The 23,423-nt window shown below is 34.4% G+C and overlaps 1 protein-coding gene across 2 annotated transcripts in view; it reads left to right on the forward strand.

The window, feature by feature from the left end:
- The window catches only part of Cdc42 (Cell division cycle 42), a 41,448-nt gene extending 25,648 nt beyond the window's left edge, over window positions 1–15,800 (forward strand). For both annotated transcript variants that reach the window (XM_089246959.1, XM_089246960.1), the window contains exons 4-5: window positions 1,592–1,789; window positions 12,031–15,800. In XM_089246959.1, the coding sequence (XP_089103085.1) occupies window positions 1,592–1,789; window positions 12,031–12,120 (288 nt within the window). In that variant the 3' untranslated portion in view covers window positions 12,121–15,800. The remainder of the gene's footprint in view (window positions 1–1,591; window positions 1,790–12,030) is intronic.
- Window positions 15,801–23,423: the final 7,623 nt, after the last annotated feature.

Here is a 23,423-nt window from a genome sequence, read left to right on the forward strand (position 1 = left end):
TTCTTGAGAAATTATTATATTGGAGGAAAACAGAGTCATGATTCAACAAAATGTCATGTTTTTTTTTTATGTATGCTTATTTGTTTGATCTGTAAACTTTTACGTTTTCTTTTTACGCCCAGCTTGGATTATGACTAATTTTTACGTGCCTACAAGTGGATGTAAGTTTTATCAAACATATTTTTCCGGCATCAAACCAGTTAACCAGTTTTGTAACTGGTTAAAATGTACAAAATTTAATAATCTGACTATCTCGGTTCAAAAAATTTTCATTTTTCACAAAGGTAATAATGATTCTGCGCACTGCTCCGAATTCACAGATTGCTGCTCTGAAACACTAAATTTACTGCTCTAAAACGAGTCAACAACAATCCCATCCCTGAGTATCACTTCTCTGTATGTTACTCTCTAGCCTTCAAACATGATTTCATGTCTATCAACACTCCACCCCCTTTCCCATCAGATTTATTTTTCAAAAAAGTGTCGGTTGAGATGTGTAAGAAAGATTCATCCCCATCATTCGCCCAAGATTCTGTAATGGCTATAAGATGCAAGCCCTCCATAACTATCATAGTTTCTAAGACATCTTTCTTATTACCCAACTTCCTGGCATTAATTAGCATGCATTTTAATTAAATAAGCCCTAATGCATTTTTTGAAAGAAATTAATATAGGACCAGGTCTTATTTTCAGGGAAACACAGTGTAACAATAACTCCTTCAAACAGTACATTTCTCTGGCACGTTGAGTATCATTATATTGGCCTTTCAATGTATGTTCCATTTACTGCGTATGTCTGCTTGAAGCATTTGATTTTTTGAAGTGCTTAAGTTAATTTTCATAATCCTGTCAAAGGCATGTATAAATTATCCATTCAATATAAGGGGGTGCTGCATATACCTTTTGATTTAATTTTTTAATTGCTGACAAAATTTGCATCTTCAGCAGCTTTACCACTCGCCAGCTTTGCAACATTTTCTCTAATTTTTATTTTACTTTTTCGAACCTATTTATTCTGTGCACAAAATGGCATATCTACCTATGCAGGACTTGACAAATCCTAGGCACCAAGTAGACTGGAAAATCAACATTGGCACTTAATATCTTTTATATTACAATTGCTAAATTGGAGTCTAAGGGTGGTGTAAAATTTTCCGATTCTTAATTGTCTTCTAACATGGGAAGGGATCATTAAACCCTAGAAAGTAAAAAAAAAAACTAAAAGGAAAAAAAATAAGTTTTTTTCTCCTAAGAAATTTGGCTTTTACCTACATTTTTTTGAAGCCTTGAAATCTATAGTTTCTTTTGTAATTTTGTGTGCTTGGAAACATTTTTACTTTGCAAAGCTAAACATGTTCCCATCTTGGAGGTTAAAGTGATGCTCTGACTGACCTTCTGATTCTTATTTGATTACCACACCATACTCTTTCCTATATTAGAAAAAGTTAACTTTATTAATCTGTCTTGAGTGCTTGAATTCGATAAACTAGGAATTTTTTGACAAAAATAAAGTTACTCTGATTTTTTATAGGTCTCGCATATTCAAAGCATATTTTATTCATATTTACATTAATGATTTTTTTTACCTTAGTGGGTTCCAGAAATAACTCATCATTGTCAGAAGACGCCTTTCCTTCTAGTTGGCACACAGATTGATTTACGAGATGATGTCAGTACAGTAGAAAAATTAGCAAAAAACAAGCAAAAACCTATTACATTTGAACAGGGTGAGAAATTGGCGAAAGAGCTGAAGGCTGTGAAATATGTAGAATGTTCTGCTCTGACTCAAGTGAGTTTTTTGATTTGATATTGCTGACCATTTTATATAGAAATGCCAATAAAAAATCAAACATGGTACTTTGTTAATTCAATATGATTGCTAATTTTTAGAGTATAGAGGTTTTGTTTTTTCAAATTTAGTGATATTTTCCTACTTAACAATTCTTGACCAAAAAGTTTTGTTCTTATCAACTTGAAGAAAATACATGGAACACATGGCATGATGTCCAAGATAACACCCTAAAAAATATTAATTTGTTTTAGTGATTAAATGTAATTCATATTTTCAGTTGAATACTAATACTGATTCTGAATTGTCTGTCAAAACCTGATTAAATGCATGTTTACAACATTATTGAATTTTAAGCAGTCACTGGCAAACTTTTTTTCAGATAGGGGCTATTTTTCGTAATTTTAAACTTGAAAGGGAGATACAATTCATATTCCCATTAAATTCAGTATCTAAAACTTGAATTTAATTTTTTTTTTATTTAATATATGGTAATTACTTGGATAGACCATAAGTGTATAACTACCTACATTTACAAAACACTTTTAAAGTTTCAAAAAGAATGTATTTGACTTATGTATGCACCTTTTAAAGAATCCAAATGATTTTGCTTATTTACAAAATCATTGAAAGACACCTTAGTTAATGACAGATCCAGCTTTACTGTGGGATATACACTTTTATGTATGTTTATAGCACGAGACTGATAATGTTGTAAATATATTTCTTATATTAAGGCAAAGTGTTATTTTTCAATTCAGAAATACTTGTCGTAAGTATAGAAACAATATTTTGTTTCAGTTTTTAGAGACCAGAAAATTTTTCCTAATGTTAATTTTATTCTAAAGTGAAATAATTGTCAGTTCATCTGCTACATAATGTTTCAACCACTTTAGACACTTTACATACACTCATAAAACTATATTCACATTGGTAGGAAAATGTGTACAAAAAGTTGATAAAGTGCATCTAAATTCATTATTTCAACAGCAAAACATGGTGCCATGAAACTGGAGTTATTCAACAGGGGTTTTTACACACAATGGTCTTGTGTTTCTTGGGAACAATTCATTTTATCCTAAAGTTATTTCATTAAATGATTGCAAAATTTATGAAGAGTTACCCATATAGGTTATTAATGCAGGGCTTCATGCAAATTCCATGTTGCCATGGTAACTGAGAAAATCGCCATTGGGGGGGGGGGTGGCTGTGAAAATCTCGCATAACTATTAAATCGTCTGAGGAAAATATAAAATTTTCAAATCGTATTGCCATTTCTGCTAATATGAGAATAATGATACATGATATTGAAGAGTTAGTCACAGAAAAGTAGGAAAGGCAACATTATTTTGGACACTTTTTCTTGACAAAAATTATTGGGTTAAGAATTTTGGTTTACTCTTAGTTTTTCCTGATTTGCCAAGCCCTGTGTTTGTCTCCTTAGTCATTTGTGCCTCTAGTGTGTTTCAATGTGTATTTTAAGGGGTCTGTCCAGCTGAAATTTGGGTTCATTTTCCAGACCCTTCACAAAATAAAAATGAAACCATAAATTTGGCATTTCATTTCTTTTGTGATAGATTAACTAGATTATTTCGCTTCCCACAAAATTAATGACCATTTTCACAAAAACGACTGATTTTCATTAACCTATCTATTCAGACATTCACTTTTTTCACTACTTTGATGCTTTACTGGGATGTATGTTTGGATCGTCGCTATGTCATGAGATGACCAGTCCCCTTCCTAACCAGATAATGGCCTGCCGCTCTGTCTCAATGAAGATATAAGCAGGTGTTTTTGAGAGGTGAGATGACAAGTGCAGATCACACACACACCTCCATTACTTATTGGCGATTCCAGTCATCTCAAAATATTCGCCTAGACTACATTATGAAATAAATGCATCATGTATATGATCAGCAGGGTTCCTACTGACTTTTTATCAAGCAATTTGCCTACTCAGAAAAAGTTGTAGCCAAATGAGAATCTTGGTCAAATTGGCGCATAAAATGCAGATTCCAAAACGTGCATGAATAAAAATTGTTTAATATGAAATGTAAATTACAGTGAAAAAAAAAATTGTTAATTCTCAAGAATTCGCCAAGACTTTTATTGCCCGCATTTAAAAGCATTTCCAAAATTGAATTGTTATCTGCATGGGGCCATTAACACTAGAAGCACTGTTGGGGTCATTTTGACCCCCTTTTTCCCCTGCGTTATCTCAACACAGTGCAACGTTGAAGCTGATATTTCCTTTTCTTAAAATACTTCAGGGAATATACTGTGACAAATTTTTATATTTCTATGTTAATTATTAAATTTACTAATTATAAAAATACCTAGAACAGCCAACAGGGGTCATTTTGACCCCCATATAAAAAATTATCAAATTTGAAGTAAATATCTGTAGATGATTCGTGAAACAACTATGGGGGACCACCTGTGTTTAAAGAAACAATGCCACGCAATCTGTACCATAAAATCATGCTGTATCGTAGGCTTGACGTCTGAAGCATCAGAGCTGAGCGTCTGGCTACTAACAGATTTGCTCTCGCTTCAGACATTTGGTACAAGCTGACGGGAAACCTTTTATTAGTGCATAGTCCTCGACCTAAAATAACCTTTGATGAGCAGTTGTTGCCATGTAAATAGCAATGCAAATTTATCCAATACATGGCAAATAAGTTTGGCATCAAGTTCTGGTTAACAACTGTTGTGAAATCCACATATGTTTTGAATGATTATCTGTATTTGGGCAAAGATAAAGAGCGACCAATCAATGCCCAACTTTGGGAAAGTGTGATTTTGCTGCAACACATCTAAAGTTCGGGTGCACCGTTACAACTGACAACTATATTACTTCTGTGAAAGTTGTAGATGAACCTTCTATGGCGAAAAACAAATTGCACATGACACTTCAATGCCACAATATTGTCATGTTTCACTGAGGAATATAAACAGCACACTTTGCGATATATATGCACAAGAGGAAAAATATCATAATTCTTAGCACCTTGCACAGGAATGTGTCTGCACTGACAGCCGGGAAAAACAGTCATTTATTACAATTGCACTAAATGTGGCAGACGAGATGCTGAGGAAATACACTACAAGATGTGGAACTCGCAGGTAGCCTGTTCATGTATTTTACGACGTTCTTTTCATTGTCACACTCAATGCTTGCATAATTTTCAAGGAATCCTCAAGCTCGACAGTTTTGCGCAACAAATGCCCTCCAATTCTTCCAGTACACACCAAAAAATGAAAGAAATTTGCCTTCAACTGTGCAAGAGACCAAATAAGGCTTCTGACAGCTGCAAAGGATGCTAGAAACCATTTTGTGGAAAATTTGCTGTTGCTTGTGCTGATGCCTAACGAACTTTGAAACATATTGTGGGTTTTTTCATACTTCGTGAGAGAGTATAATTTCACTTTGAGACGTACTAATTTATAATGTGTTGTCCTATCACCCTTTTTTGTCCTATTTGCATTCATGCAAGTCATGAAACAAGTTAAATGTTATACAGTCAGACCCCTGGTATAACGTCATCTCTAGACACCAAACAAAAATGACTTCATAAGCGGGGTGATGTAGTAATGAGTAAATCTTTTTGCCAAATAATCTAGCGGAACTTTCAAAAAAGTGACATTATAGGTGGGTCAACGTTATAATCAGATTTCACTAGTCATTTCAACATCATTCATCAATCAAACAACAGTTACTTTTAATAGGGCTTGAATTTCTTATGAGGGTCAAGTTGATCCCTAACGACAGTTTCGGGTTAGTCCAAAATCTGTGTTTTAGTATTAACAAAAATAGAAATACTGTTTGTTTTTTTGACCCTTACAGTGGCAATCCAGATTTATCTTGTCAAACATGATCTGCTTTATTTCACCCCAAAGTATCCTGGGCTTTTAACCCTCTGACTGCTCAATTTGTGGACCAAAATTGCTTCAAAAATTGTGTATTTTTTTTTTGCATATTTTATATCTATATATATTGGAGAATTGAAAAATTGATTTTTTCTTTCTGGAAAAGATTTTTTATATAGATTTTTATCATGAGAATCTAAGTTGCCAGAAAAACCAATTTCAGATGTAATCACCAAAAAAAAATTTTTTTAATAAATTTCAATTGAATTAGTTAATTTCTATCTATTGCATAATATAAAGTAAAATGTATAAAATTTAAGAAAATATAAAGCACTGAGAAAAAAATATCTTAGAAATGTAGTTTAGTATGATAGAGTTCGAAACAGGGTTCAAGGCAAAGTCCAACTTCACAGTCTTTGCACCAAATTCGTGTTTCTTTGCAAATTTTTTTTCCATTTGCATCTTTTCTTGAACAGAAAACAGCATACTGTCTTCGAGGCTCTTTTTATGGGGTTAGGTGGTATGTGGCTTGCAAAATGACGAGCTGTCAATCTCAAAGGGTTCAGAGTAGAACTCTGTCTTCCAGGACAACCGCTTTTATCACTATCAGAATACTTTTGGATACTTTCTTCAACCATTTGCAAACGAAATTGCAAAAGCTTTATATTTTGTGTTGGGTTTTGCTTTTTGTAAAGTACATAGGCATTCCACAACGATTGATCTAAAAACTGCCTGAAAATTTTGATGTAATACTTCCCCTGTTGTTTTCGGAGCGTAAGGTAGTAGGGCATTTCTTGGTCGCATAAATCGACGCCACCCATTGTATTATTATAGTCACAAACGACAACTGGTTTCATAAGTCTTTTTAGATTTGCATGTCACCAAATAAGAGCTTGCATCATGAATAGTACTCATAAGGCAGACACACACTTCTTGTCCTGCCACTTCAGGGCCATAACTTTGCCTCTTTGATAAGCAACAATTTCACCCTTGGGGACTTTCTCTTTTGAAAAGTTGACAGGGAGGTCTTTTCTGGTTTTATTTACTGTCCCATAAGTGTCCGTCTTTTCTGTAACTAAGATGTCTGCAAGCTGTGGAGACACATAAAAATTATCAATAGTGACATAATAACCTTTTCCCAGGAATCGATCCATCAAGTGTAAAACAATTTTGGTGGAAACTGGATATTGGCTGTATTTCAGATTATACACTGTTCCATCACCTGTGTATACGAGGAAATCTGAAATGTATCCACTTTCTGCTTCACAAAGAACGAAAAACTTCAAGCCAAATCTTGCTCTTTTTTTGGCAATAAACATTTTCCACTTGAGCCTGCCTTTGAACCGCATCAAACTCTCGTCTAAACTAAGATTTTTCCCTGGTATATAGACTTCTCGAAATTTGCATTGAAGATGTTCTATTAGTTCATAAATTTTATTCAATTTCGGCCATGGGTGTCGGTCTTTATCAAATTCCTCATTATTAGTAAAATGAAGAAACTTCATGAGCAATAAAAACCTATTTTTTGCAATTACTTTTGCAAAAATTGGCGTAGATAATATTTGACGCTTAGACCAATAATGCTCTTGTTCTGGCTTCTTTATGACTCCTTGGAGTAACAAAACTGAAAAAAATAGTCTCAGTTCTTCAACATTCGTTTCTGTCTATTTTTTCCAGCGTGATCCCTCTTCACAAACTGTTTTATGGATATATTGTTCAGCGTATCTATTGGTTTCTTGGACTATCATTTGTAATATTTGATCATAAAAAAAAAAAGTTGAAAATAATTCAATATACTTGCACTGTCAGCTATATTCACAGTAATTCCCGGATTTCCACGAAAAGGAACTGGAGGAGGAATATTCTTCATATAAATTTTGCACCACTGCCTAACGCTTTGCAAGTTTATTGAATCATGATCAGATTCATCACTATATGAGGAGCAGTCCGAAAAATCTATATCACTATTACTATCAAAACTAAAATCGCTTTCAGAATCTGATAAGTCATCAGGAATATACAATCTGTCAATCGCTGAACGTTTTCTAGCAGCCATTTCTGATAAGAAAAAAGCGGCAAAAAGTGAAGTTTAAGCGGTAATACCACGTGCCTTGAAATGCCGCAATTTAGTGGACAACTAACGACATCTGTTGGCCAAAACGTACATTAAACGTCTAATACTGTATATTTATTTCAGTAGTTAAACGGGGGAAAAACAGGATGTGCTTCTCAATAAAGGAAGAAAAACACATGCCCGCGGGATGAGCAGCCAGAGGGTTAAAATGCTTTTATTTTGGTATCAATGAGCCCAAACAAGTGTTGAAGTTTTTTTACAGTCAAACATGTTTTCTATCTCCCTTCTAATCGATCAATTGCTAGTGGGTGGAGTCAGCTTTTGTTTAAAATTAAAATAACAGGAGTGAGAGAGCGACTGTGTTTCCCCTTTTATTACTAAAGAAATACATGCTCAATGTAAATAATAATGTTGCAAATAATACAGAAATTTTTTTTCTAAAAGTATTTCTCTTCCTAAAATTTATGCATGTACATTATATATGTATATAAAGTACAGAGTGTGCCGCATATACAACATTGTGTGTAGTGTACATGATGTGGGAGAGGAAAAAAGACAATTGCATTTTGTAGGACAATGGTGCTAATAGTATAAGTATATACTTACATATGTTACTGCTAAAGCCAAATTGGCCAGTTTGCAAACTTCAACTGGCTGGGTCAACTAAACTGGCCTATGCCCAAATTTTGGGCTTTTGCCTGCCCCTATTTATAAATCCCTATGATTTGGGGTTATCGTTACATTGGTTTTTTTTTTTTTGTGATAATTACGGCCATTTTTAGCCATAGCTAGCTATGGCAATACAGATCTCATGGGTCCATATATAGAGATAAACTGGGATCGATATGTAGGGGTCAGCCAGGTCAACTGGGACACCAGTTTGCAAACTGGTCAATTTTGGGTTTCGGCAGTAACACATAGATGGCATACCAGTAACGCCTGAAAACCAGAACTAATCTGCTGATACAAGGGGGAAAAGCTAGAACAAGATAAAATGCAAATGAAATGAACTAAAGTGACTTTTTTCACTGACAGTCAAGGGGACAAGGAATGGAGTAGAGGTGTTTTGGTACCAGCACAATTTCCCTCTACTAGTAATCCTGGACTAACATTTACTGTTACTGATACCAGCAACCCATTATCTTATTTTGAAAAATTTATGGAGGAGATTAAGTTTTAAACTTCATAGTCACAGATTAATAGTCAATATTTAGCCAATAGATTTGCTCAACAATATTTGACTGCCAACTAAGTTTTCCAGAGTGCATAAATGGTGGCCTACTCATTGGGATGATAGAAAATCTTTTTGGCAATTTTAGTATACTAAGGTTAGTTAAATTAAACCAAAAGAGAACTATAGTATTGGAGCCAACGATATGTGTTAGAAATGCCAGTATGTGTAGGAAAAAATGAATGCAAGAAGGTTGTGTGCTCATAAAATTCTTGTATTCTGTGAATAAGGAGATGGAACAATACCACCCTAAAAAAACAAGAAAATATAGGATGTTCGTCGTATGGTAACTTCAGTTTTCATTATACATTCCAGAAAAAGACATGAGCGTAGATGAATGGTTGATGCTCTATAAGGGATGACTATGCTGGAAACAGCACATAGCCATTAAGGACTCTTGTTTTGGTATAAAATGTTTCTCCTTTTGTGAGTCTTCCGGATATATAATAGATTCAATAATATATATTAGCAAGGGATACAAAGTTCAGAGAGGAGTATGAAAATTATGGTGTACCAATGAAAAGTGTAATGTGCTTGATGCAAGCTTACCTTGGAAAAGGTTATTGTGTAACAATAGATATATATATATATAATTTCTACTCCTCCCCAGAACTGTTGGAACTGCTCATAGAATAAAACAGATGTATTTATGGCATTGTAAGACCAAATAGAATGGAATTGCCTCCAGAGCTGAAGTATGAAAAAGTGGAAAAGAATAAAATCATAGCTTTTCAGAAAGGGAGAATGGTGGCTGTGAAATATATGAACAAGACAGTTTGCATCCTCTCAACAATACGTAATACAATACCGCTCAAAGGGAAATCCATAAGAAAGGTGTGACATCAGTCAAAATCATGTTTGCGACTATAAAGACATGGTGAATGGCATAAATGGTATAGAATGGAATGGTATGGGCAACATATCTTGTATCACTATTTCATTCCCGGCGAAGGAATTTACAGATAGGTTTAAATCATATCTACATACTTTGCCAATTATAATGAATATTTTTTAGCAGAAAACACTAGACACATGAATAATATTTTTCTGATAAAATTATAGCCGATGAGCTCGATGATGTAGAACAGATTTATGGTAAAAGTGCACTCCACATATTTGTGTACACCACAAGTTAAAATATAGTTGCAAAGAGAATGTACACAGCACAGTGAATCCTGTTTATAACTTTTCTATTTAGAACATTTTCCTGCTTAGTATCTAGGCTTATTTTTATTGGTCCAACTTTCACTAATACTGTAAGCATTAGTGATTTCAAGATTTCCTGTTTTAGCATTTTCCTGCCGGCAGCATTTCTTCATGACAATTTTTTGAAAAACATAAGGGGGATCCACACTGTACAGAAATGAAATAATTTTTTACATATGCAAAGGTGTATGCAGGCTAAGAGCAGTGCTTGACTAACTCCAGGCGTGGGGTTGTCATTGTTACTAAGAAATTGGTATTCGTGCCTAAATTTTTTTCTATGTTTGGTTACTAAATTGGAATCTGAAGACAATGCAAAACTTTGAGATTAATATTGCATCTATCAATACTGAAGGAGGTCATCATTTCTTGGAAAAAGTCAAAAGAAACATTATTTTTCTGAAAAAAATGTTTAAATAATTTTTTATGGGGAAAAATGTTTGGTGCACCTAAAGTTCTGGCTACGAGGATGTGGGCGAGGTCAATGACCAACAAAATAGTGCAAATAATTTTGCTATATTAATTTAAAATTGTACAAGTAAAACAAATTTTTATAATTTTTAGCCCTTTATTTTAGTTCTACTCAAATCTAAAATTTTTTCATATCTGAAATGGGTTCAGCTTTTATTCCAGAAGGCTGGTTCTACCATGTTTATTTTCAAATTCTTATTTACTTGCCTGTTGTAAAACTAGATTGACTCGCATAGATTTTCTTGAATTTTGGTCAGATTATTTCTGTTGGATAATTGATTTGAACTTAAATTAATGGAACATTGAAACAATTGATAGAGCATGCCTGTATGTGAAAATTTCATTATAGCTAATAAGTTTTGAGAGAATTGATGAAAATTGTTTGTTCGGGTTCGAAGACCGTCGTTCGTTTGAGTTCTCAACGTTTCCCCAACACTAGTGGTTGGCTTGATGCCCGCGAAAACCTTATCAACTATTTGAGAGAATTGTTTCTCTATATTTGATTGTATTTTTTTTTAAACTTCTTAAATACAGTTCCAGCTATTTTTTAATTGTTGGAAAAAAATATATAAAACATAGTATGGTTATACCTCAGCTAACAAAGATAACTTGTTTCGGAATCAGATTTATTTTTTATGAATTACAAATTGAATGATTTTTCATAGAACCCCTACAAAAAATTGTTCAATTTGTTTCAAGTATGGTTCAAAATTTTAAAATAGGTTTTATAAAGCACTAAAAGCATTATGAAAAAGATGAAAGCTGAGTTAAACAGCTTCACAATTAGATGTAGGGGATTTATAGGAAGATGAGAAAACTGATCTTATATTTTACCTTATGTACATAAACCAATCTAGTTAGTAGGTGTCCTCTAGTTAGTATGTGAAGTGGTTTGTTTATTTCAGTGTCTCATATGCTCAGATGGAAAGGATTATATCTTTGTTATATGTGAAAATTCATAATATCTGTGTTCGTTATAACCAGGTCCAACTATTAAATTTATGATTCTGTTCTTCAGAGCCAGAGTACTTGCTCTCAAGTATTAACTTTAATTTTTGGAATTTTCTAATTTTATATTAGATTGTTTAGTTTTGTTTTATCAATACTAGGAAGCATTTAGCTTAAATAGTGTTTTTTTTTTTTTTTTTTTTTTTGTGCTACAGAAAAAACTATAAATTCCCATTGAGGTTAATGTTGAAAAAATTGTGTGGGGGTTTTTTTTTCTTTGGGCCCTCTAAAATCAAGTTTTGAACTCATTTTTCTGGCAATAGTCACCAGAACCTGAATTGTTTGTCACCAAGTTTATATCTTATTAGTCATAAGCTTAATTTTGGTGCATTAAATTTTTTTTTTAATGAAGTGCTTAATATATTTATTTTTAAATTTCAGAAAGGGCTCAAGAATGTGTTTGATGAAGCAATATTAGCAGCTTTGGAACCTCCAGAGCCAAAAATTAGGCGTAGATGCATTCTTTTATAGGTGAGCTTTTTTGGACAAACAACTAAGGAAGAATTGGCAACCAATTGATTGTAGGAGGCCCCCGGATTCATTACTTGGCTTTTCTTCTTTCGCTGCAGCCTTGTTCCAATTATGAAGAAACTGCACCTCTCTCTTATAACAGAGGTGATGCTCAGACACACACACATACATTATGGATATATATATATGTATACTGTACACACCCATCACAGCGTGCAATGGCTGACAATGATGCATTTTTCGGAGCTGCGTTTTTTCTATACCTTCCTAGATGCAAGTATATATGAAGTACATCGCTCCTTCAATTCAGGGCTAAGTCGTGAAGGACCAAGACAAATTTTTTTAATGAATAATGAAATGATAAAAAAAGTGCCACTTTCCACTGACTTTGTTGCCTGTCTGTGTTAGAAACTTTTCAGATTGTTCTTGAAAGTCAGTGATTGATTTATAACCACTTTCAAAATATATTGTGTTATCTAAAAAATTGTTTATGTAAATCAGTGTACTTGCAGCAATGTTTATAGGTTCATTAAGTTGTGTCAATACTCAATTTTGTCTGAATTGTTTTTTTTCCCCTTGTGTAAATATTAAATGATTACTTCATGAATCTGGCGTTTGATTCCAAAGAACTGATTTCCTGAGATTGATTTTTTTATTATTATGAAGGAGGAAGAGGAGACACAAAAAAGTGCCTTTATTGGTTTTTGTTGTGTTTTGTAGATATCCTTTTTAATGATAGATGTCTTATAGAGAATAATATGAATTTTTAAGCGAAAGATCAGGGATCTTGTAACTGACCATATTTATATATGAAATAAAATGAACCTCCAAACACTGTTTCAGGTGCAAACTAAATAGATTTCTGTAATTTTCTTTAATTTTATCAAGTGCCAGATATTTCCTTTCCTGGGCTTTATATACATTGCTATAAATCACACTGACTTGTTTTGTGCATTATGTTGCAATATCATTATGAGAATTGTGCAAGTTGAAATACCAGGTGTAACATTTATATTAATTTTTGTGATTTCTTTTTTTTTTTGAAAGTATTTCCTGGTGGAGATGGAAATATTTTGTGACCACTTTTTTTTTTTGAAGTCTTTTATTTATGCAGTTACTAGTTACTTGTGTTTGTATGTTTTCTTTGTTCCCAGGCCCAGCTCTAAAATGAAATTCCCTTTGCCCCCTCACAGTTGTATTATATCAATCAAAAGTGCGATCTCTGTTCAGTGCTGCCTGTCTTCCTAGAAATGTGCTGGTCAGAGTGATGAGACTAACATCGGGCAAAATAAGTGGAAAGAAAGCATTTTTATATGTTGAAAATGAGAAAAACAGACTGTGCCACATGTTAATATACACTTTATGTACTGGATAAATTTTTAATAAAATGATACTATGTGCTATACAATCTTTTTGCTGTAGCTGAGTTGCTAAACTATGCATAGAAAGGTATGTTTTCATTTACCAGCCTTTACTGATTGACTGTTGGTATTTCATTACTATATGCTCAAATTGGGATGGTGGTAATTTTTCTTTTGTGCAGGGGGGAGTTTGGAGTTTCATGTTCCAGAAAGATTTGCTCTATGTAATATTCAAATTTGTAATTATATTCCATATTTACATTTTTGTACTATCACATTATTGCATCGCAATAATCATATGGTAAGTCATTCATGCTGCTGCAGCATTGTTTGCAATGGCAATAATGAACCACAACTTATGTGTGAATACATTGCTTTTTTTTATTTGCGAGAGAGTCAGTTCAACATTATGTAAACTGGCTATAGGTAACAAGTTCCATATTCAGCTTTTAAGTAAACTGTTGTGGTATTTTATATTAAAGTTTTTATATATGGTTTTATATATCTTTGAATAATCCTTTGAAGCTAGTTTTTGAAAAGAACATGCTGATTTGATAAAATATTGGTTGACACCTAGCAATCAGATGTAACTTAATGGATATTTTATGTAGTTATTTGTCTATGGAAACAGTATAAAAACAAAAAAAAAATCCCTAGACTACCTTCCAAAGGTACCTGCTACATTTCAAAAGGTCTTTTTCAAAACATTCCTGTGCACTTGCAACTGTTTGCCTAATTTCATTCTTATTTTTTGATACAGCAGAAAACATGATTTTTGAGACTTAATGCTCGTGTTAGGTGTTTGCAAAATCTTTTGCAAACACCTAAAAGTTTGCATAATTTTCTTGGTTTGCAAAAGATTAATTTTTGATGTTAAAATATTGATTATGCTCCATTCCTTAATGAAATATTTCAGTCCATAGATCTTCAAATGAATTTATCGTGTAAGATAAAAATCACATTGCATGTTTGAAGTGATTTATACTGCAGTATAGCACATGGGTTTATTTTTAGTCATTAAAGAGTGATTTTATTTCCATGCAATGAGTGTTTTTCGAATGGTGTTATAAGCACCATATATGCAGGATATGATGGTGCATGTGAAAATTACTAGAGTACAATTTTTAAAAGTAATTCTAGTTTGTTTACTTAAATTCTAGAAATGTTCCTATATATTCAGTTATATTAATTGATAGCGAAATAACTCAAATTTTTTTTTTGACATATCTCTTTAACACAGCATGGTGTCAATTTTAGATCTTTGTAAATAAGCATCATAATCGAGATAAGTTTGGTTGATGCACAATTTGGGTTGCCAGATTACAAAACTGAATTGAAATTTGCCAATGTTTTAAACATAAAGATAACTCTGCCACTCTAACTTGACCAGTTTTAGAAAACTACTTAGGTCCGAAAGAATCTGAAGCTGTTTTGCTTGAATGTGCAAATATCCAAATTTCCCCCCCCCCCCCCCTATGGGTGGTGTGCAGCAGCATAATACAGAAGACAATATTTTTTATCACTTGTATAAAATAAAATACTTCCATTTGCAACACTCACCATTATAAGAATGTTTTCTTTTTGTTATTGCAAAGTAATGAAAGGCGCTTATATATATATGGGATAAGCACAAAGTAACATTTTAGAGCATCTGAATCTTTTCTGCTTTGATGCTGGTGGCTAATTGGAAAACCAGTCATGGTTTTAATTAAGTGCATCTACCCGTTTTACAGGAAAGTATATTACTCTATTCTTTTAAAGAATTGATACGAAAGATCTAACTTTTTTTCTGTTATTAATCTCAAAATTGAAGAGCTGAATGGGGAACCCCTTTCGATAAATTTCAAGAGAAAAAATATATAAAAATTCAAAATACCCTGAAATTTTTTATGTATATTTTAGTTTGCCATCAATTTGCTGTATTCATATTTGTGTCGACAAAAAATGGAAGGTACTGTAACGAGGGTAACATCAATGGAACTGGAAATTGGTCACATTGCTGACGATATGTTGCGAAACAAATTGATTCAGTTCCGTACTTTTTGGTACAGGATAAATTTTTTGGAATCTGGGTATATCTCGCGTCCACCATCATGTCCCTCGTTATTTTTCATTTTTTGGACTGATAAATCATTACACACTCCATTGTATTGCGATGAGGTTATATAGCGCGCGAGAGTAAACATGCCTCTCGACATCCGCGGTATAACGGTGTTCTAATATATAAGTGAATACGCCTTTGAATAAATACACCTATTCAAAGCTATGTAAATATTCTAAATCGAATATTCCAATAAAGTCTTCGCTATATTTTTCAGATTGATGCTCCATTTTTCGATTGATTGTTCGAAATTGAATTCGGGATATAGTCTTTATATTTTTCAAACAAATTACTCATTACTCGTACGTTTTCGCACGAACAAGCAAATCTAATACAAAAATGTCACGTGCATATCTGGAACGTATTCTCGGTGTTGTGTATTCGAGGTTTTTGTTTCAATCCCATTAGCGACGAATTTAGTATGATCGGGTCACAAGTTTATATAGTATCTGTTTTTTTTTTAATTTATTGCCAAGTCTTTCTGTATATAAAAATTTAACCGATAACAGTTTTGATTATCAAGATTGTTTTGTCTTGCTATCATTTCAAAAGTATAAATTCATGAAATTTTCTCTTAAGATACCCTTATGAAGGTAAATAACACTAGTCGATTTCGGACTTCGCGTGTAAATAATTGCACACGATACGATGTGGAGCGTCCATATAATTCTTGAGGCAGGAATGTCATATTCAAAACGGGTAGTTGCCAATTGTTGTCACAAACGATCGTGAATTTTATTTGGATTCTATCCTACGACAACAAATCTGGAACTAGAATCCATTTTTTGGAAAATAAATGTTAGATACAATTATGTGGAACAGGAAAAACTTGTTGCACGTGAGCATATTTCCATAAAAATATTTTGATCTATAATTTGCCTATAAGTGTCGCATCCACTAAAGCTGTTAGATTTTTGTTTTCTGAAAGGCTTTACACCGCAACAGGGCAGTGCTTTATTATCAAAATATGTACTTTTCAAATTCTTTAAGCTATCAGGTAAGGAGAAAATTACATTAGTTTGATTCCCCACACCCCCCGATTTGACTGAAAGTTTGGTGTTCTAGCTCGGCACTGGCGGCTACTTTCTTGACCCAGGTCAATTATTAACAACACAAATTTTGTACTTGCTCTTCCAGCATTTAATCTTTTCAATCTAATCAATCGCCATCACTTCTCTGAATACGTTACTTCATAAATCCGACACGCTTAACTCAGTCTGCATATCACCATTCGTCGACAACGAAATCGGTTTTTATTGTACTCATACTGACCTCAGTAGCATTTAGCGAAGAAAAAAGACGCTACGGTGTGTGTACGCGCTCTATTTGAACTTGTAATTAGAGCTGCTTGAAATACATACTAGGGCAACGTATCCGCCATCTTTCAATGAAAATGTGACGTAGAGTATTATTGCTGTATATAGTCACTGTTCCCTTTATATTAGGTTTGGGAAAAAGAAATCCATTATTTTTACGTGAACTTCAAGACTTTAACATATTTTCGGATTACCAATTTTAGTCAAATATGCACCGTTTTGTTCTATAATTTGTTGCCATTTTAAAGATAGCTTCATAATGCCTCTCTCATAGAAGTCGTGGACCCTATTGGCGAAAAACTCTAGTAATCGATTTTCACAATCTTCTCTTGATGCCCATTTCACTAAGGAAGTTTTGCAATGCAAGAAAAACATGGTAATCGCTTGGTGCCAGGTCCGGACTATATGGTGGATGCATCAAAACTTTCCAACCAAGCTCCCGGAGTTTCTGGCTAGTCACTATAGACGTGTGTGGCCTGGCGTTGTCCTGATGGAACACAACGCCTCTCCTGTTGGCCAATTCTGGCCGTTTCTGGTCAATCGCTAGCTTCAAACGGTTGAGTAAGTTGTAACTACTGTCAACAACTGGACCGTTTGAAGCTACCATGTTTTTCTTGCATTGCAAAACTTCCTTAGTGATGAGAAATTCGCATCAAGAGAAGATTGTGAAAATTGATTACTATCGAGTTTTTCGCCAATAGGGACCACGACTTGTATGAGAGAGGCATTATGAAGCTACCTTTAAAATGGCAACAAATTATAGAACAAAACGGTGCATATTTGACCAAAATTGGTAATCCGAAAATGTTAAAGTCTTGAAGTTCACGTAAAAATAATGGATTTCTTTTTCCCCAACCTAATATATTACTGTTTTTTTTCACCTACCATTTTCGGAGACATCACTTGGAGTGGCAAACCTGTTCTTAGCTCAAAGATGGGAGACGAGTCCGCTTAACTTCAAAATCGCTTGAAAGTTTTAATTTGTTCGGCGTAGGGTCCCTTTAAATCGCAGGCTGACTCATCCGCTATCTTTGTGCGGAAGTGTGACGTCAGCGTTGTCGCTATAGCCAATTGATGTTCTCTATCCTGATTACGTCACCTGGAGCGGCCAGTTTTGTATTCAGAGATGGAGGGCGATTAGTCTGCCTTCTTTTTCTAGGCGCCTTACTTAGACCTAGTTAAATTACACAACCTCAAGAATTTTTCTTTACCTCAAGACACTCGCAGACTCATTTGGGGTGAGCGGATTATTCCTCTTTCGGTAACAATCACCAATTTGTAGATTATTCCGTGCTTTATAATACTATTTTAAGAAACAATAATTAGTGGAATATTTCACTTGTGGATTAAATTGCTATAGTCAGTCTCTAATGTTTATAAGTTTCAGTTCAAGTCCGTATTCTCTGCGGTCTATGAAGTGACCGTCCACTTCGCACATTACTCAGAATTCAGACACCAGCCCGTTGCTTGCCGATTCACGAAACGTCTAGACTTCGGACATGCATCGCCACTATGGTACTGGTGGTAATCTGTGTAAGCTCATGGAGCTGTATTCCTGCCGTGAAAACGTCAATCTATTACGATTTGAATGACTTTCAACGTGGTTTGAAAGCAGTTCGTGAGATGTATACATAATACACGTGATAGTATTTCCTAGGACAGTGTTTCTTAAGGCGCGTATATACATTAGCGCGCGGATCATGCAATGAAAGCCTTCACAATTGGTTGTTCCAAGAGCGTAGCGGGGGGGGGGGGGGGGGTTGAACTTAGGGGTCTGGTCCCCCGAAATGTGAGAAAATGACCGAAGAAAAAGATGGCCAAATATATTGTTCTATCACTGGTCCACCCGAACGAAATTTCTGGCTACGCCTCTGGGTTGTTTAGTAATTTGTACGGTGTTGTGAACGATTCTTGAGCTGTTTTCACACACACACACTGGACCCACCTGGAATCGGTTTTTTTTCAACGAACATAAAGGAAGTTTATGTACCCATGAGAGGATTAGAACCAGGGCCGGACTTGAAAAGGTGCGGCCGCAAAAGGGGATAAAAATGTTTTGATTACATTTTGACTTCACAACTTCGTAGCAAAGCAATAGCTTAAAACTCAATCCAAGATAGAGAACCTCTAAGGTTAAGTTCCTTGGTAGATAATCGGTTTTCTAGCCCTGAGAGCCCCAAATCTTCGAGTGCCGGGGGGCTCACTTGCAATTTTTTCATTGGAAAGCGGACACTTTTGTCTATATTGCCAAATGGAATTTTTTTATGACTACGAAGGAGTTTTACAGTCGTTCTCGGGCACCAGAGTACCCATGGACACCCTGGGGTATTGAAAAACCCCTGTTCAGAGGGGCCGCAATTGTTTTTTTTGCACTGTGCCGCAAAATACTTGAGCCCGTCCCTGATTAGAACCACTGCAGAGGGTCGTGAGTTGCAAGATCGGCGCGCTAGTGTATACGCGCCTTAAACCTTTCTGAAACCAAGGACCAGTAAAATGTCCGAAACAATTTGACGGACCACTTGTGTCCTGTATTACGGGACATTCCTGTTATTTCCGTTGTTTCAATTTTTTTTATACATTTGTCCTGTTTTTTCAACGATACTAATTTGTATGACATGAATGTCGCTCTCCACTTGTTAATACAAGATATACAGAAGACTGGATGTTGTGAAGATATTTATTATTTCAGATGTTAATTTTTTAAGGAAGGAAAAAACTCATCTCTGCCTCTACCGGGAGTCGAACCCGGGTCCCTCGATTGCCGGACCGATCGATGGTCAGAGCACTCGTCCGGCAATCGAGGGACCCGGGTTCGACTCCCGGTAGAGGCAGAGATGAGTTTTTTCCTTCCTTAAAAAATTAACATCTGAAATAATAAATATCTTCACAACATCCAGTCTTCTGTATATCTTGATACTAATTTGCATTTTTAATACTAAAGTCGTCATCTCACATACTTGTCAGGTTTAACATTTTGTCCGCAATTTTTTTGGAATTTCAATTATGATTGGTGATTGTGCCTACTTCTGGCGATGTTTTTGACGACAATTGGCGATGTATCGTATTTTACGGATTATTATTTAAGATCCACACACACAGAAAACCGAATTTTAGATCATCGTTATAAATCATCAACCGTCATCAGATCATTAGAATGATCTTTTCGTGAAGTACATTATTGTTTTCTGCGATTTATAGCAGCCCTTTATTTCCACACCTTTCAGTTTTAGCATTAGTTAGCAAATTGCATTTAAAGCAATAAATTGCGGTTTTTGGCAAAATTTAGTTATATCCCGTATTTAGGATCGTGATTTCCTGCATTCTCTTCCATGATGAATGAAGGTAGAATTTTATTTAAATCCATAGATATGAGGCGGAGATAGACTTGGAAGTCTGGGGGGGGGGGGAGTCAAGGTCATTATTGCTGGGGGGCACGATGATGATGATGTCAATTCATATATACACATACATTAGATCTGCCCACTTCACTTTTGACGCTGGGGGCGACGTCAATGCCCCCCCTCACCCGTATCTCCGCCCATGATAGATATTAACATCAAGTACAAAGGGTGAATAATTTTTTCAAGTCTGCTTGCGGACCATAGGCTGAGAAACGCTGTCCCAGGAAAAGAAGGATTTTCGCGTATGACATAATTTTAGTGGTGTCCGGTAGTTGTAAAAGTTTAGATAAAACATCGAACTTTTTTAACGACAGTGTAGTCTTGAAAAACTTGGACATGACAATGGAACTGCTTCACTCAATAAACGTACTATGCCGAACAGCATTGTGTTTTGATGCCTCAACAAGCATAAACGTTTCTTCTTCATACACTGTGTGGTTAGACATTTTGCCTATTTTTATACTCACCGAAAGGTTGGTGGGTTAACCCCTCGGTGCGGGACTCTGCGGTAGCAATCTTTTTATACTGGTCATGTTTTCACCGTTTTTGTTGTACCCCCGCGTCAAGAAAGTTTCTGACAACGACGACGCAGGTATCTAACTCGCGACACCTCTAAACGTCCTTTTATACTTTAGGCGAGTATCCAATCGACCTCGGCTACACGTCCGGTTTTAACTAGAACCCCAGGCTTAGGCCGGTATTACACGATAAAAGTTCTATAAAACTAGAAAAATGGGACCAAAAAACGTATCGGTTACATTCGAGCGAATGTAATCAACAGGCTTAACGGTTGTGTTTTCAAGTTTTATAAAAGATTTAATCAAACTTTGATAGTGTAATACCGGCCTAAAACCTTTTCTCCTAGAGAGGTCAAACTTTTATAGTGTAGTCACGTCCTTAGGTCGGGATTATACTATAAAAGCTTTGTAAAAGCGTTTTTATAAAACTTAAAGAATACAGCCTATAAGCTGATCGGTTACATTCGAGTAAATGCAACTAATCAGTTTATTGGTTGTATTTTTCAAGTTATAAAAGATATTTTACCAAAGTCGAAAAAGCAACCAATAGGTTTATTAGTTACATTGGCTGGAATGTAACCGATTCGCTGATTGGTTGCATCTTTGAAGTTTTTTAAAACTTTTATAGTACAATTCCAGCCTGACAGTGGAGACAATAAATTTTTGTCGTCTTCTAAAACTCTCCTAAGGCCGTGATTACACTATAAAAATTTAATAAAAGATCTTTTACAAAACTTGAAAAAACAACCAATAAGCGAATGAAACCAACAGGCTTATTAGTTGTTTTTTCAAGTTCTGTAAAAGATCTTTTATCAAACTTTTATAGTGTAATCCTAGCGGAAACATAATTTGGAATTCAAATCTATCCCAGAGTTTTTGTTGAATCTATTGTAATGTGTACTTGTATTTCCCCATGCCGAATAATATGATTAAAAAAAACCATTGATTAAAATATTTTTATTTGTTACATATCTAAGGCCGGTATTACACTATGAAAGTTTTCTAAAAGTCCTTTTATAAAACTTGAAAAATTCAACCAATAAGATTATTGGTTGCATTTGCTCCAATGTAACCAACCTATGAGCTTCATTAGTTGGATTTTTCAAGTTTTATAAAAGGGATTTTATCCAAATTTTATTAGGCCGGTATTACACTGCAAAAGTTTTGTAAAATTCTTTTATAAAACTTCAAAAATGCAACCAATGAACACATCGGTTATATTCGAGGGAATGTAACCAATAAACTTATTAGTTGCATTTTTCAAGTTTCATGAAAGAGCTTTTCTAAAACTTTTATAGTGATTACACTATAAAGTTTTATAAAACATAAAAAATTCAACCAATAAGTTTATCCCTTCCATTTGTTCGAATGTAACCTATAAGCTCGATCGGTTGAATTTTTAAAGTTTTATTAGGGGGATTTTTATCAAACTTTTATAGTGTAATATTAACCTAAAATGTTATATATATATAGAAACAATTAAAGACATCTAATCGGTTTCTTCAAATGAATCAAATGAAATTAAAACTTTTAATGAAAATTTCAATTGAAAAAATTCAAATCGAGTCGATTGAGAGAGATTCAACTAAAATATTTAACTACAATTCACAACTGATCGATTAATCGGACCAGGCTTAGTTCTTAGGTTTTGTAGCCACAAAAGCCTTACGTAACTATATTATCTTTAAGGCCCAGATTAGACTTCTAAAGTTTTATAAAAGATCTTTTATAAAACTTAGAAAATGCAACCACTAATCGCATCGGTTATATTCACTCCAATGCAACTAACTGGCTTATTGGTTGTTTTTCTCCAGGTTTATCAAAGAGCTTTTAAAAAACTTTTATAGTGTAATCCCGGCCTACGGAGAAAATATGTATATTTATTATACTTATTTTATTTTAAAAAGCATCTTTCTGCCGATTTTACACTGAGAGACCGATTGACTGCTGCACATGCGCCGTGTCACTCGTGTTGCGGTTGATGCCGTCTACCACCATTAGCGCTCCTGATACAGTGAAACCTCGATATAACGATTCTAAGAAAAGGACCAAGAAAAGTAGAGGGGCGGTTGTCGTTCTATCGAGAGGCAGTAGTTTAAAACTGGAGTGTAGACATTTCCAAACAAGACTTGAAAAAAAAAAAATTGTTGTTGAGGGATTTATCGTTATATCGAGTATCGCTGTAGCGAGGTTCAGTTGTATTAATAACCATCGTTAGAGCCTCTGGTATATATTTAAAAGTTACCATAACCATCAATAGAAGCGTGTGATTTCCGTATTTGCGAACGAGATGCGATAAATGCAAAATTTGCCATTTTGGATGAATAATTGCGAAAATTGGATTTTGACACCACTTTTCCGCGAAATCTTGATAATTTACACTTTTCGAAGCGAAAATATACTTTGCTGAGCACTTGAATTCTAGAAATTTCAAGAACTAAGTACAGTACTTCAGTACTTTGCCTCGTAATTGAAAAAATATATATATTTTGTTAGTTTAGTTCGTTTCTGCAAATGAATTAAAAATGTTTTTGAGTATGATTACAAAATTTTTGATTTGAAATTTTTTTTTTTCGTGAATGAATGCAAAATTTTCAACTTGAAAA

This window comes from Pholcus phalangioides, unplaced genomic scaffold (assembly GCF_987345545.1).
Source record: "Pholcus phalangioides strain wild (caught in Gottingen) unplaced genomic scaffold, Ppha-v1.0 ptg000017l_1, whole genome shotgun sequence".
Lineage (NCBI taxonomy): Eukaryota > Metazoa > Arthropoda > Arachnida > Araneae > Pholcidae > Pholcus > Pholcus phalangioides.